The 13,942-nt window shown below is 44.1% G+C and overlaps 2 protein-coding genes across 3 annotated transcripts; one reads left to right on the top strand and one right to left on the bottom strand.

Moving 5' to 3' along the window:
* Positions 1–1,992: 1,992 nt before the first annotated feature.
* LOC106582838 (bactericidal permeability-increasing protein) lies at positions 1,993–9,159 on the top strand. The gene is made up of 16 exons (XM_014166340.3): positions 1,993–2,099; positions 4,951–5,068; positions 5,163–5,277; positions 5,397–5,528; positions 5,871–6,026; positions 6,174–6,237; positions 6,398–6,458; positions 6,575–6,666; positions 6,766–6,942; positions 7,030–7,089; positions 7,264–7,431; positions 7,538–7,605; positions 7,697–7,739; positions 7,825–7,888; positions 8,711–8,787; positions 8,907–9,159. Exons 2-16 carry the CDS (start codon positions 4,966–4,968, stop codon positions 8,946–8,948), a joined length of 1,422 nt encoding a protein of 473 aa, XP_014021815.1. The 5' UTR covers positions 1,993–2,099; positions 4,951–4,965; the 3' UTR covers positions 8,949–9,159.
* Positions 9,006–13,828, bottom strand: cdk5rap1 (CDK5 regulatory subunit associated protein 1). 2 transcript variants are annotated; one of them, XM_014166198.3, is made up of 13 exons: positions 13,219–13,828; positions 13,032–13,135; positions 12,895–12,929; positions 12,686–12,786; positions 12,354–12,564; positions 12,041–12,161; positions 11,694–11,924; positions 11,087–11,184; positions 10,926–10,981; positions 10,599–10,729; positions 10,218–10,367; positions 9,665–9,811; positions 9,006–9,406 (listed from the first exon to the last, which is right to left on the bottom strand). In XM_014166198.3, exons 1-13 carry the CDS (start codon positions 13,505–13,507, stop codon positions 9,275–9,277), a joined length of 1,806 nt encoding a protein of 601 aa, XP_014021673.1. In that variant the 5' UTR covers positions 13,508–13,828; the 3' UTR covers positions 9,006–9,274. The 2 variants fall into 2 exon arrangements, with proteins under 2 accessions (XP_014021673.1, NP_001134025.1); NM_001140553.1 differs by having other exon boundaries at positions 10,218–10,729; positions 13,219–13,772.
* Positions 13,829–13,942: the final 114 nt, after the last annotated feature.

Below are 13,942 nucleotides of genomic sequence, written 5' to 3'. Positions count from 1 at the left end.
CATACCGTACATATTGTTACCATTGTCACCAAAATCACCATTCCCTGATCTTTTTCACCTGTCCTTGTGATTGTCTCCACCCCCCTCCAGGTGTCGCCCATCTTCCTCATTATCCCCTGTGTACTTTTACCTGTGTTCTCTGTTTGTCTGTTGCCAGCTCGTCTTGTTTGTCAAGTCAACCAGCATTTTGTCTCAGCTCCTGCTTTTCCCAGTCTCTCTTTTTCTCGCCCTCCTTGTTTTTACCCTTGCCTGTCCTGACTCTGAGCCCGCCTGCTTGACCACTCTGCCTGCCCCTGAGCCTGCCTGCCGACCTGTACCTTTTCCCCACCTCTGGATTGTTGACCTCTGCCTACCCTGACCCTGACCCTGCCTGCCGTCCGGTACCGTTGCCCCACCTCTGGTTTACTGACCACTGCCTGCCTTGACCTGTCTATTTCCTGCCTCTGTTGGAATATTAAACCATTGTCAATTCGACATGTCTGCATCTGGGTCTTACCTTGATTCCTGATTAAATGTGATGATGTACCTGGTGGGCAGATTAGTGAAGTAACAAGAAAGGGCTCTGTTCTTGGCCCACTCCTATTCTCGCTATACACCAAGTCACTTGGCTCTGTCATATCCTCACATGGTCTCTCATATCATTGCTATGCAGATGACACACAATTAATCTTCTCCTTTCCCCCTTCTGACAACCAGGTGGCGAATCGCATCTCTGCATGTCTGGCAGACATATCAGTGTGGATGACGGATCACCACCTCAAGCTGAACCTCGGCAAGACGGAGCTGCTCTTCCTCCCGGGGAAGGACTGCCCGTTCCATGATCTCGCCATCACGGTTGACAACTCCATTGTGTCCTCCTCCCAGAGTGCTAAGAGCCTTGGCGTGACCCTGGACAACACCCTGTCGTTCTCCACCAACATCAAGGCGGTGACCCGATCCTGTAGGTTCATGCTCTACAACATTCGCAGAGTACGACCCTGCCTCACACAGGAAGCGGCGCAGGTCCTAATCCAGGCACTTGTCATCTCCCGTCTGGATTATTGCAACTCGCTGTTGGCTGGGCTCCCTGCCTGTGCCATTAAACCCCTACAACTCATCCAGAACGCCGCAGCCCGTCTGGTGTTCAACCTTCCCAAGTTCTCTCACGTCACCCCGCTCCTCCGCTCTCTCCACTGGCTTCCAGTCGAAGCTCGCATCCGCTACAAGACCATGGTGCTTGCCTACGGAGCTGTGAGGGGAACGGCACCTCCATACCTTCAGGCTCTGATCAGGCCCTACACCCAAACGAGGGCACTCCGTTCATCCACCTCTGGCCTGCTCGCCTCCCTACCTCTGAGGAAGCACAGTTCCCGCTCAGCCCAGTCAAAACTGTTCGCTGCTCTGGCACCCCAATGGTGGAACAAGCTCCCTCACGACGCCAGGACAGCGGAGTCAATCACCACCTTCCGGAGACACCTGAAACCCCACCTCTTCGAGGAATACCTGGGATAGGATAAAGTAATCCTTCTAACCCCCCCTTAAAAGATTTAGATGCACTATTGTAAAGTGGTTGTTCCACTGGATATTATAAGGTGAATGCACCAATTTGTAAGTCGCTCTGGATAAGAGCATCTGCTAAATGACTAAAATGTAAAATGTAAATGTAAATATTTAAAAATAATGTATTCTATTATCTATTAGGCTAAAGCAATCATGTGTGATTAAGAGCACCTACACTTAATGGTTTAATTGCTTTACAATCTCAATTATTAGTTGGTTTTGCATCAAACTATGTTACCAAGTTTCATTGGTACTCATAAATATTCCATTGTTTACTCTTTCTTTACTGTATATCCTGAACAAATCCCTCTCTGAATGGTATGAATTAGTCTGTTAACATGACTAAGGGAACAGCTAACATTCACTGGATTGTCCTGCTTTGCACAAAATTCGCTCCATCCTCTCCATTATCCACAGAATGGGTAGTCTCAGTAACTCTTCCTGGTTCAGAGAAGTGAATTAAAGGCCATGTGACTCTCTTCCCCTTTCACTTTGCCCTGCCGCCAGCCAGGGTGCAACAACAACAGAAGTTCTACACCACTTTCTTACTAGTGCATAAGGTAACTACAGAGTTGTGCATGACTAATTATGCTTTATCTAATACAATGTAACTCATATATGTTATGAACGGTACTGTATACCATATAGACTGTTTCTCTCAGTTTAAAAGTGATCTCGCGTTTAAGAAGTGTCAGGTTATGAGAGAACCCATGTTGGTGTGTTTTGCAGGTATTTATGGCAAATGTATTGTAGAGTGCCGTGGTGTTATTTTATGAAAGCGGTCACTCCTCAATCACCACTGAGTAAGTAGGCTAGATGGTGGGTCACATACAGTGTGGTAAATTATACAGTCTGTCAAAAACAGTGTTGGGGAGTAGTGAACTACAAGTAATTAAACAACATTTTGCAGTAGCTTCAAATGTAGGTAGTGTTTTCATCAGTAATTAATTCCTTTTTTGCCATGTAGCGCTGTACTCTAGCTAACTACTGAAACTACACAATATGTTTTTGCAAAAATAAAATATATGTGAAGTAGGCAATAATGTCCTTTCTTTTTTGGCATCAGACCTGCTTAATTGTCACATGAAACATTGTTATTCTCCACAAAGCAGTTTGGAGGGAACTACTTTTTCAAAGTAACTTCAGTTAAGAAAACTATCTTTTTCTTATGGGTAGCTTTAGCGTAGCTTAAAGGACAATTCCACCCTAAAACGATCTGTTCATATTTGTTTCGTTAGTCCATTGTTGACATAGTCCCAAACTGTTTTGCTTGGCAGCAATCAAGTTTTCAAGATAGGTAACTTAAAAAAAACACAAATCCTCCCCATATGATACATTCTGCAAAACGCAGCATCATATGATGCAAAATGCATCATACGGGGATGATTGGCCTTCCCTGTAGCTCAGTTGGTAGAGCATGGTGTTTGCAACGCCAGGGTTGTGGGTTTGATTCCCACGGGGGGCCAGTACAGAGAAAAATAAAGTAATTGGTAGCTTGGTAAACTATATTTTCCAAGTAGCTTTTCCAAAAGTGCTCTCTTTTTCTCTGGGTAGTTGAGGAACTGTCTATATGTGGTTTGAGAATTTCTTCAACATTCTCAATTCGAAAAGCCACCTAAAACTAATTCCAGTGGGGAGGGCCTTCAACAAACAGCCAACTCTCTACACCGAGTTCCTTAAAATGCACTAGTCACATGTCTGTGATTTAGCAAGCCAAATCTGTCTACTTTTTTTCGCCTTGCCTCTGTTAATTTCAGGCAAAGCATAATTCAATATAGGCCCAGCTCACGCTAACTCCTCACGGATCATGTGGCTTTATCTGCAGCTCTGACAGAAACACTCAGCTCTTTCAGAGCCCTAAAGTGAATCAAGTCTGGATTGTATCATTTGGGTATCTTCCCCATCCCCCAGGGCTCCAATCAGGACCTGTAAGGCCACTGTCGTGGCTGATTACATTATCTGATTGTCTGTCATTCAGAATCAGTTGCCAGTCAACAGAAAGAGGTTATCATTTCCAAAGTGATGATCACTGGGGTACTAAGCATGAGCATCTGTTGGTCTGTTAAAATTATGATGATCAGATAATAATAGCAGTTCAGTTTCCTTTTTTGCCTTTCTGACTGGCAAGCTTCATGATTGTGTAACTCCTCTTTAATAGGATATGAAATATGGGACTTTGTTTCCCCAAGAGTTGATGGTGTCAGGGAAGCTGCGTGCAACCGGCCATGGAAACCCATGTCATGAAGCTCCCGACAACAGCTCCCGCTGGAATCATGTAGCACCCAAAAAAGTGTAAAACAAATCAAAATATATTTTAGATTCTTCAAAGTAGCCACCCTTTGCCTTGATGACAGCTTTGCACACTCTTGGCATTCTCTCAACCAGCTTCACCTGGAATGCTTTTCCAACAGTCTTGAAGGAGTTCCCACATATGCTGAGCACTTTTGGCTGCTTTTCCATCACTCTGCGGTCCAACTCATCCCAAACAATCTCAATTGGATTGAGGTCGGGTGATTGTGGAGGCCAGGTCATCTGATGCAGCACTCCATCACTCTCCTTCTTGGTAAAATAACCCTTACACAGCCTGGAGATGTGTTGGGTCATTGTCCTGTTGAAAAACAAATGATAGTCCCACTAAGCACAAACCAGATGGGATGGCGTATCGCTGCGGTAGCCATGCTAGTTAAGCGTGCCTTGAATTCTAAATAAATCACTGACATTGTCACCAGCAAAGCACCCCCACACCATCACACCTCCTCCTCTTCCATGCTTCACAGTGGGAACTACACATGCCGAGATCATCCGTTCACCAACTCTGCATCTCACAAAGACACGGCGGTTAGAACCAAAAATCTCCAATTTGGACTCAAAAGGATTGATTTCAACCAGTCTAATGTCCATTGCTCGTGTTTGTTGGCCCAAGCAAGTCTCTTCTTCTTATTGGTGTCCTTTAGTAATGGTTTCTTTGCAGCAATTCGACCATGAAGGCCTGATTCACGCAGTCTCCTCTGAACAGTTGATGTTGAGATGTGTCTGTTACTTGAACACTGTGAAGCATTTATTTGAACTTTTGAGGCTGGTAACTCTAATGAACTTATCTCCTGCAGCAGAAGTAACTCTGGGTCTTCCTTCATGAGAGGCAGTTTCATCATAGCGCTTGATGGTTTTTGCGACTGCACTTGAAGAAACTCTCAAAGTTCTTGAAATGTTCCGGATTGACTGAATAGCTAAATTATCCATGATATGAGCATATTAAAACAATTCCATGTCAGCTCAAAACCAACCCCCGCCACATCCCTCCCTTGAAAGGGGAAGCCCAAATGTCTGAAGAATGGTGCCATTTCTATTATGACCAACAATTCACCTGCATTGTAGAACAGATATATTATTGTTGGTTTGTCCCCCATAAAGGTGACTGCAGTCAAGATGTCTTCATGCTGTTGGCTGGCTCTGTTGGCTCTCGTCCCCTTAGCAATGGCCACCAACCCTGGAGTCAAGGTCAAACTCACAGAGAACGGCATTGAATATGGTAGGTGTAAGGCAAGGGCAATAGAGCTAAATGAGTGTGTTTGTGTATTGTGATCATTCTGTCCCAATCCCCTGCTATCCTGTCTTGTTCACAGGCAAAAAGATTGGGATGGCATCTCTGCAGCAGAAACTCAAGACCATGAAGGTCCCAGACCTCTCTGGGACAGAGCGAGTTGCTCCCATTGGCAAGGTCAAGTACAGTTTGACAGGGTAAGAGAGTAAATCCAATATATTGCATTGATCTGTATATCTCATGTAAATTGTTGTTGATATAGTCAACTGTGCTTACAAATGCTACAGTGTTTACAATACTCGATTTTATCCTCCAGAATAACGATAGTGAATCTGGGACTGCCGAACTCTGCTCTGGCACTGGTGCCAGATACTGGAATCAGCCTAAGCATTACTAATGCCGTCATCAGCCTGCATGGGAACTGGAAGATCCGATACCTCAGTTTCATGTAAGTGCATCCTCGGGACCAGCTGGATTGTGCCAAGCAAGCTGGAACTAAAGACTGCACACCAGTGGAGGCTGCTGAGGGGAGGACGGCTCATAATAACGGCTGGAACAGTCCATGGAATGGTATCAAACACAAAGACGTGGTTTCTGTATGGTCGATACCACTCCGTTGACTCCATTCCAGCCATTATTATGAGCCGTCCTCCCCTCAGCAGCCTCTACTGCTACACACCCAGTACATCCCCAGGACAAGGTTTGAACAACACTGCACAATTTTCCCTTGGGTCTGTCTATAAAACAAAGGACACGATCCACAATCCTTATTTTCTCTGTAACAATCTAGAAAAGACAGTGGCTCCTTCGACCTGGAGGTGAATGGACTCACCGTCACTGACAGTATTACAATCAAGAGTGATGAGACTGGCAGGCCAACGGTCAGCAGTGTCAACTGTGTGGCCAACGTGGGCAGTGCCAGCATCAAGTTCCATGGTGGAGCAAGGTAACTAGACTATAAAGCTGCACGAAAAACTAGTCCACTAAAAACTTTGTGAGAACGCATGTTACCGACTAAGGAAGCCTAATCAAACCGCAGTGTCATAAAATGATTGCAATGTGGATTTATTGTGCTTTGGTTCTTGTTTCCCAGCTGGCTGTACAACCTTTTCAGTGACTACATTGACAAGGCCCTGCGCAGTGCTCTGCAGAAACAGGTGAGAGACAGTGTAATGCCAGACCACAAACTCAACCAATAACTCTCTTCCTGTATGACTGATCTCACTTCCTCTTTGACTCAACTCACTTCAACAATCACAACCGGTATTTTTCTTCTGTTCTCTTGACAATAATAATCGCTCTGTATCATTGTTACAGATCTGTCCCCTAGTGGCTGATACTATTACTGACATGAACCCACACCTCAAAACTCTCAATGGTAAAACACAACTTGTACATAAGAACGTATGATAATAAATCGATTAGTTCATTACTGTGTAATTCATAGGCTACTAAATTGATACAATTGTTTTTATTTATTCTGCCATCTTGAAGTTCTAGCCAAAGTGGACAAGTATGCTGAAGTTGAATATTCCATGGTGACATCACCCACCATTTCAAATGCCTCCATTGATTTCAGCTTGAAGGTGAGAACTCCAGATTTCCGACTACAAATGTATCTGTTGAAAGGTGTAAACAAGCAAGAGGCATAAAGGTCAAACCTCTCTCTCTCTCTCTCTCTGCAGGGTGAGTTCTACAACATTGGGAAGCACCAGGAGCCTCCTTTCTCCCCCATGCCCTTCTCCCTGCCTCCTCAGGTCAACAACATGCTCTACATCGGAATCTCAGCCTTCACCACCAATTCTGCAGGCTTCGTGTACAACAATGCTGGAGCACTTAGCCTCTATATCACCGATGATATGGTGAGGATCCCTTCACAACTGCAAACGTGTTTGTTCCAGACTCATCCAGAGTGATCCAGAGTCCTCCTCTCTATTTTCTCCTGACAGATCCCTCCAAGCTCTCCCATTCGGCTGAACACCAGAACGTTCGGGGCCTTCATTCCAGAGGTGATAAACACAACCCACCATTGTCTTCATTCTACCTCACGATATTCAGAACAGTACAGAATGACATTACTGTCCCTCTAGAAACGGAAACATGCCTTTGTTCAAACATCTAAGTAAGGATAGCATGAGTGTTCTTCTCGGGTCAGAAGAGTGAAGATATTCTTCTGTGCTCAGATAGCCAAGCGTTTCCCTGGCATGATGATAAAGCTGCTGGTGAAGACGGTGAAAGAGCCCACCATCTTCTTTGAGCCCAACAACGGGACTGTCCAGGCCAGTGGCAGCGTGACGGCCTACGCCATCCAGCCCAACACCACCCTCTCTCCCCTCTTCGTCCTCAACATGGTCAGTCAGTCACTATGTCAGTCACTCAGTCAGGAGGAGGTAGAATGCCGTAGGTCAAACTGTCAGAGTGATACATAACTCTACAAGCTCTCTGTTCTCTCTACAGGAGGGTAGTGTCAGTGCTCGACTGTACGTGACCGGGGTGAAGTTGGCCGGGGCTGTCACTCTGAACAAGTGAGTATGATTGTCTACACGGGTGAAAAAGGGGAATAAATTATTTTTCAGAAAGTGTCCAAAGGAATTGAATGCGGTCTGCTTTTCACAGAATTGAGATGACTCTGGAAACGAGTTATGTGGGACCGTTTCAGGTAAGAATGACATTCAGAGCTTGTAACTTGAATATAACTTCCTTTTTAAATAGATAAACACACTGAATCTAAAACACTGAAACAGGTTGGATCTCTTGACAACATCTTCCTGATGGTTCTGAAAGTGGCTGTGATACCAAAGGTCAATGGTGAGTGCTTTCCTTCCTTGATTATTTATATTTGGGTCGTTCCATGAAGAGTACTCTCTTTTGATATTTTAGGTGGAAATTGTGCACCAATATTGAATTTTAAAAGCCTGTTATATTAAATAAAGTGCCCATTAATATCAACCACACGGAGAATTCAATAAATCTGTCACTTCTAGGAAGATTAACCCATGTAATTTCCAAATTTCTCCAAGTTTAACCACCATTGTAAAACCCGAGTTATTTTGTTGCTTTGACTATGTCATTTCTGAATATTATTTATTTAATGTGATTAGTGATTCATTTACATCTGTCTCTCATTTTAAGGTCATAAAAAAATCCTGTCCCTCATTTTAAGGTCAACCCTGAACTCTCGTTTTTAATATGGTGAAAATATTCCTTTTTAAAAATGTTAAAAGAAACATTGAACATCTAATAGTCAAATCACAGTGTAAAAGCAGGTGAGCTGGTTCTACTCTTTTCAGCCATTTTCTGGTGTTTTGTGGTGGAAAACTGAGTGGGTCGAGCATAACACATCAACCCTGTTACCCACAGACAGGCTAGAAATATTAATAATAATTTCATTTTTTTTGTGAAACTTGCATTCAATTACCCTCCCTGTGGCACACAAACTTGTAATCCCTGTCACAACGGGATTTATGATGAAGTCGTCAATCCTGTTACTTCATTTTTTTTATTTAACCTCGAGGTGTTGAAATCTAAAGTATTTTTTGACTAAGTTACACTCCTCAAAAGGCACTGTATTGGTGGAAGGAAACATGAATTGTTTCTGCTCTGATTGACCACTGTGTTTTTATCCTATAGCTCGCCTAGAGAAGGGGTTTCCCCTTCCCGCTATTGGAAAGATGAGCCTTGTCAACACTCAGCTGCAGGTCCTGAAGGTACATTAGATCTAAGAGCTCAGTGCTACCAACATCTATCATTTACAATATCTCCTATACTATAAACAGTGTGTTTGTGTCCCATATTTGACAAACTACTGTTGCTTTTCTCTCTCCAGGACTACATGCTGATTGGGACAGACGTTCTGTTCACAGGATAAGTGCCATGTAAATCTCACTGCAAATCAACAATCAAATCAAACCAACGAGACATGCAATTAACGTTTAAAAATCTAAATGTATTATACATAATACACCACATTCTTAAATATCTTTAAATCGTTTCAGTATTCCACTTTCGTCCAATTTATAATTAATATATTTGTATAATTAAACAAATCACAATAAAGCTTCTTTTTTTTTTCAATTTCATTTGACAAGTCTTCTTCAGTCAGTTGTCTCTGGATTGAATCTTTGTCGATGTTACATCTGCGTCGTGGTGCCACAGAAGACGTCCACTCCACACTCACTTTCAGGGTATAGAGGACTAGATACCGTGTCTAGCGACTGAAGCCAGTTGTCCGTCATGGCGGTGGTCAGGTAAACGTGTGGCTGAGTCACTCAGAGAGGTGTGGCTGAGGGCGTGTCCTCTCAGGCTCTGGGAATTGGCTGATTCTATCTGTATGGGAGACAGGCCAGTCAGTCACAGGGCAGGAACAGCACAGTTCTAAATATGGTGCCCGATTACCTTTAAAATGGCTTATTTCTTGAAAATAACTACTTAAGCCCTTAATAAGGACCTAAGCATTTAAAAGCAAAGCATCCATCAAAGGAAAGCTTTTCATACATACAGTATAACTGAAAGAGAGAAGTCTTGCTGTGACTAAGTGTGATAGAAAATGTTGTATGAAACAGCTACGGCAGAATGAAAGTGTACCTTGACCAGGACATAGTCTCCCGGGTTGACGGGGGAAGTGTCAGTGCCTGTGTCAGTGGGCTGACCAGCCACTTCCTGCCGAGGGAAGATCACCTTCACGTTCCCATCGTTCCTCCCACACAGGTCCTGAGCTGATCTCTTACTCTCCTGAGGGGACGTGAAAACAAGGTCAACTTATATTGGAACGATGTGGTACCATTAATTAAGTACCATTGCCTATATGTGAATTAAAGTGGGTTTTACACGATTCGCCCGGTGAATTTTGAATCCTCGTTGGCTCGACCTGCTATAATGCTACGTTTGCACGCCACGGGTAAAGATGAATCGGTCCGGTCTAAATTGCTAGTCTCCCCATGGAGGGTAAGTCTGAAGTGTGGGGAGCAGGGGCTCATGGCTCAATTCATTTGTATTTAAAGATGTACATTATGCTAATAGTAACCATATGAGTAGGGATAGGAGTTTCTCCCCATCAGGTCAGGTGGAAAGGCCAAGCATTGGGTCCAAGATATGAGGAGAGCGTTTTATTTCAAGAGCAGAAGAAAATGGTACTCACTCCCTCCACTAGTACGAGCTGTGTACTGCCGATGAGGGCGGAGTTGACCTTGGTGGCCTCCTCTCTGAACATGCCGATGAGCTCCTCGAGCCGCCGCTGCTTCACCTCCGCTGGCACGTCGTCCTGAAGACGATGGAACGCATGGGTTTTCTGGGAGAGAGGACACAGCACAGTGTACGTAGGATATACGGCATTAACACAATAAATGACATTTCATTTACACTTGAAAATATTGTCTAGTTTAGAGGGGCCTGGATTTCGTAACACAAACTATGGGCCTCTGAAAAAACAAAAACTACGGTTGCGAACCCATGCTCTACACCAATGGTATTGATAGAACATGTGGAATCATTTCCAGTACGTCAATTGAGTTGAACGGACCTTCCGCATACTGTAGGCAAAGAGGAAGCCCACGTTGTAGCGCACCTCCCTGATCAGAGACAGGGTCTGCAGGTGGTCCTCTTCTGTCTCCCCACAGAACCCAGAGATGAAGTCACTGCTCAGGCTCACCCCTGAGACACACACACACAGGATTGAACCGTCACTGACCCAATGGCAATAAGACAGTCAGTGCTTTGAAAAGCACATTACACAAGATGCCGTTGGCATGCAGCCAATGTGCATAGCCGAACCGGTCTGCAACGGTTACCTGAATTCACAGCAACTACTCATCACAAAGAAACGTATAAACAAGTTGAGGTGGTCTACCTGGGATTATTGTCTTGATGTTATCCACAAGCTCCAGGTAAGCCTCCCTACTATAGCTGAAATTTCCAAAATGGACACAATTAAGACGACAAAGATATTTGAATCTGTTTCCATGGATCTAGTTACATTTCTATTTGAGAGCAGAGTAAAAGCTGTATTACCCCCTCCGCATGGCCTGTAGGACTGTGCTGCTGCCACTCTGAGCCGGGAGGTGGACCTGCTTACAGATGTTCGCCCTCTCTTTGATCAGCTGCAACACCTACACACAAACACCAGGGTCACAATGTCCACGTCAACTTTTCAATGCTGAGAACAATCTACTTTATAAACTGGGTGGTTCGAGCCATGAATGCTGATTGGCTGACAGACCATATACCACGGGTATGACAAAACATGTCTTTTTAACTGCTCTTATTACATTGCTAAGCAGTTTATGATAGCAATAAGGCACCTCTGGGGTTTGTGGTATACGGCCAATATACCACGGCTAAGGGCTGTATGCAGGCACTCCGCGTTGCGTCGTTGCGTAAGATCAGCCCTTAGCTGTGGTATATTGGCCATATACCACACCCCCTCGTGCCTTATTGCTTAAGTATATCCTTCAATGGTCAAATGTTTACCTTACATTTTTGCTTGAGATTAGTGTATGTGTGTAGCAGTGAACAGAATAAGAACAAAGTGCATTCTTTACAATCTTACAAACTATTAGAATAACAATATAATTCCAATACTATTAACATCAGTTTGCCTTTTGGACTCCATTTGTACCTCATCAGGGAAGTCCTTGGGATGAGGGGAGGTGAACCTGATTCTCATGTCCGGGTCTATGAGGGACACTCTGTCCAACAGGTCAGCAAAGCGCAGGCCCCCGGGCCGGGCTCGGTACACCGTCCTAAAGCCCCGGCTCAGCTGGCCTGGCTCTGAACTACAGAACTGTTCCTCTGATGTGTCCCTGTAGCTGTTCACATTCTGACCCAACATCGTCACCTCCTTCACGCCCTGGTACAGAACAAAAACACAGTAATGCTAAGAATAGCTTAAGCCTGCATACAGTCCATTAAGAAAGACACAAACAAGAGCAGTAACAGCACACCTAAGACATTTAAAACACTGACCTGCTCCGACAGGATATGGACTTCCTCAAGGATAGAGGACACTGGTCGACTCCTCTCTCGACCTCGAGTGAACGGGACAATGCAGTAGCTGCACATGTTATCACATCCTCGCATGATGGACCTACAAAGCAGAGAGGGACCTGAGGACGCAGGATCAAGGCCAATGTCCTGTATTCGATTCTATATGTAATTCTAGGGTCCTGTGTAACTCATCTGATTGTAAATGGTAAAATGCACCAGAGTACATTCAACCTGACGAATAAACACTTGCCTAGCTGTACAAGATGTGACAGACAGTCAGAGAGACACTCACACAAAAGCGCTGAGACCCTGGGGGGAGTGGTGAACTGGCATGACATCAGCATATGTCTCCTCTAGAGACAGCAGCACGTTGCTAGCCTGCTGACCACCATGGGCCACAGACAGGAGGCGAGGAAGGTCCCGGTATGCATCTGGACCAGCCAGAACATCCAACAGCTTCTCCCTCTCCAGCAGCTCAGACTTCAGCCTCTCGGCCATGCAACCTGGGGCCACAAACATACAGGGGATCAGAGCCAGCATGAATGCTGTGTTGATCCTAGAGTGTTGGTTTAGACAGAGACATCAAATGTGTCATAGTCACAAGTCGGACTGTAACTCATTCACCTAAGACTCCAATTTTCATGGGTACGCGGGTCTTTAAGCGTCTTTTCTTCATGGCTGTGAGTTGCCGTAGTCTGTTCCAGATTGTTTGTTCTGCTTTTTCTCTGTGCGAAGCATAGCAGAGAAAACCTTGCTTGAGTATGTTGAAAGTTCAGTGAACAAAACTTCAGTAAAAATGCCTCCCTCTGTCCTAAAAAGACTTTGAACTTTACCTTATGGAGCATGTAACAAGGAGGACAACATCAGCCTGAAAGAGATAACATGTATATTTAAACCACAGGTTTCTGTCAATAGAAATATTTGGTGATGCACATTTTAATCCTCCTAAAAAAGTGAATGTCATCTGTACCTCAGCAACATCACTTGTGCGTTGATATCCCTTCTTCTGCAATATTGACCAGGCAATTTCTGTGTCGTTGACATTCATCTGACAGCCATAGGTTTCAAAACACACTGTAAAAAAAATGCATTATTTCAACGGTCATTAATGGAAGACGATTTTTTTTATCCGTGATGTGAAAGTGCAGTGCACAAACCTGTCCTAGAATTCCCAATTTCTGAGTCCTCAGGAAGATAGGCATGCTTGTCAGTGTCTATCAAATCATCAGTGATAACAGGTTGCTGTTTGTTGATAGAAGCTCCCTTGACAAAGTCATGAAATCTTGGACCTGTGGCTATTTGAGTCTTGAATTTATCTGCCCTGCTCTGCTCGTTGGAATGAACGCTGACTGGCTTTGAACAACACAATCTGTGTTGCAAGCTCCATCTAGGTAACCATTGTTCAAAAGTAAGAAAAATAGGCCTTAAACGGCTGGTGTTTCTCATATTTGTCAAATATGTCTATAACGTAAATTACCGCGACATTTTTGCAATGGGTGAAAATGTGAAAACAATGTTCAAAGTAGCTAACGTTAGCCAGCTAGTGGCTTGACATCAGAAAAAGAGCCCTCCGAAGCTTTCGTATGTCATAATTCTTCTTTCTGCACATTAACTTGCCGGTTGAATACTACATTTGCCCTATTGAAGTCGTTTTAATCCCCAAGTTGTCATTCGGTACACAAAGCAATTTGCCAGCGTGATCTTCACGTCTCATGTGTAAACAACTGCCGTCTATCAATCGCGTCCTCAAGGACGTACAATATTGCGGTCCGTCTTGAACCAACTATTTTACAAAAGGTTCCACTGTGACAGTGCCATCATTGTGCACCTTGAAGGAATCTGTACTTAATAACTACAGAAAAACTGTTCCATAAATATACA

This window comes from Salmo salar, chromosome 22 (assembly GCF_965601325.2).
Source record: "Salmo salar chromosome 22, fSalSal1, whole genome shotgun sequence".
Classification (NCBI taxonomy): domain Eukaryota; kingdom Metazoa; phylum Chordata; class Actinopteri; order Salmoniformes; family Salmonidae; genus Salmo; species Salmo salar.
Note: the sequence above shows the minus strand (reverse complement) of the source record. Positions and strands in the feature narration are given on the sequence as shown.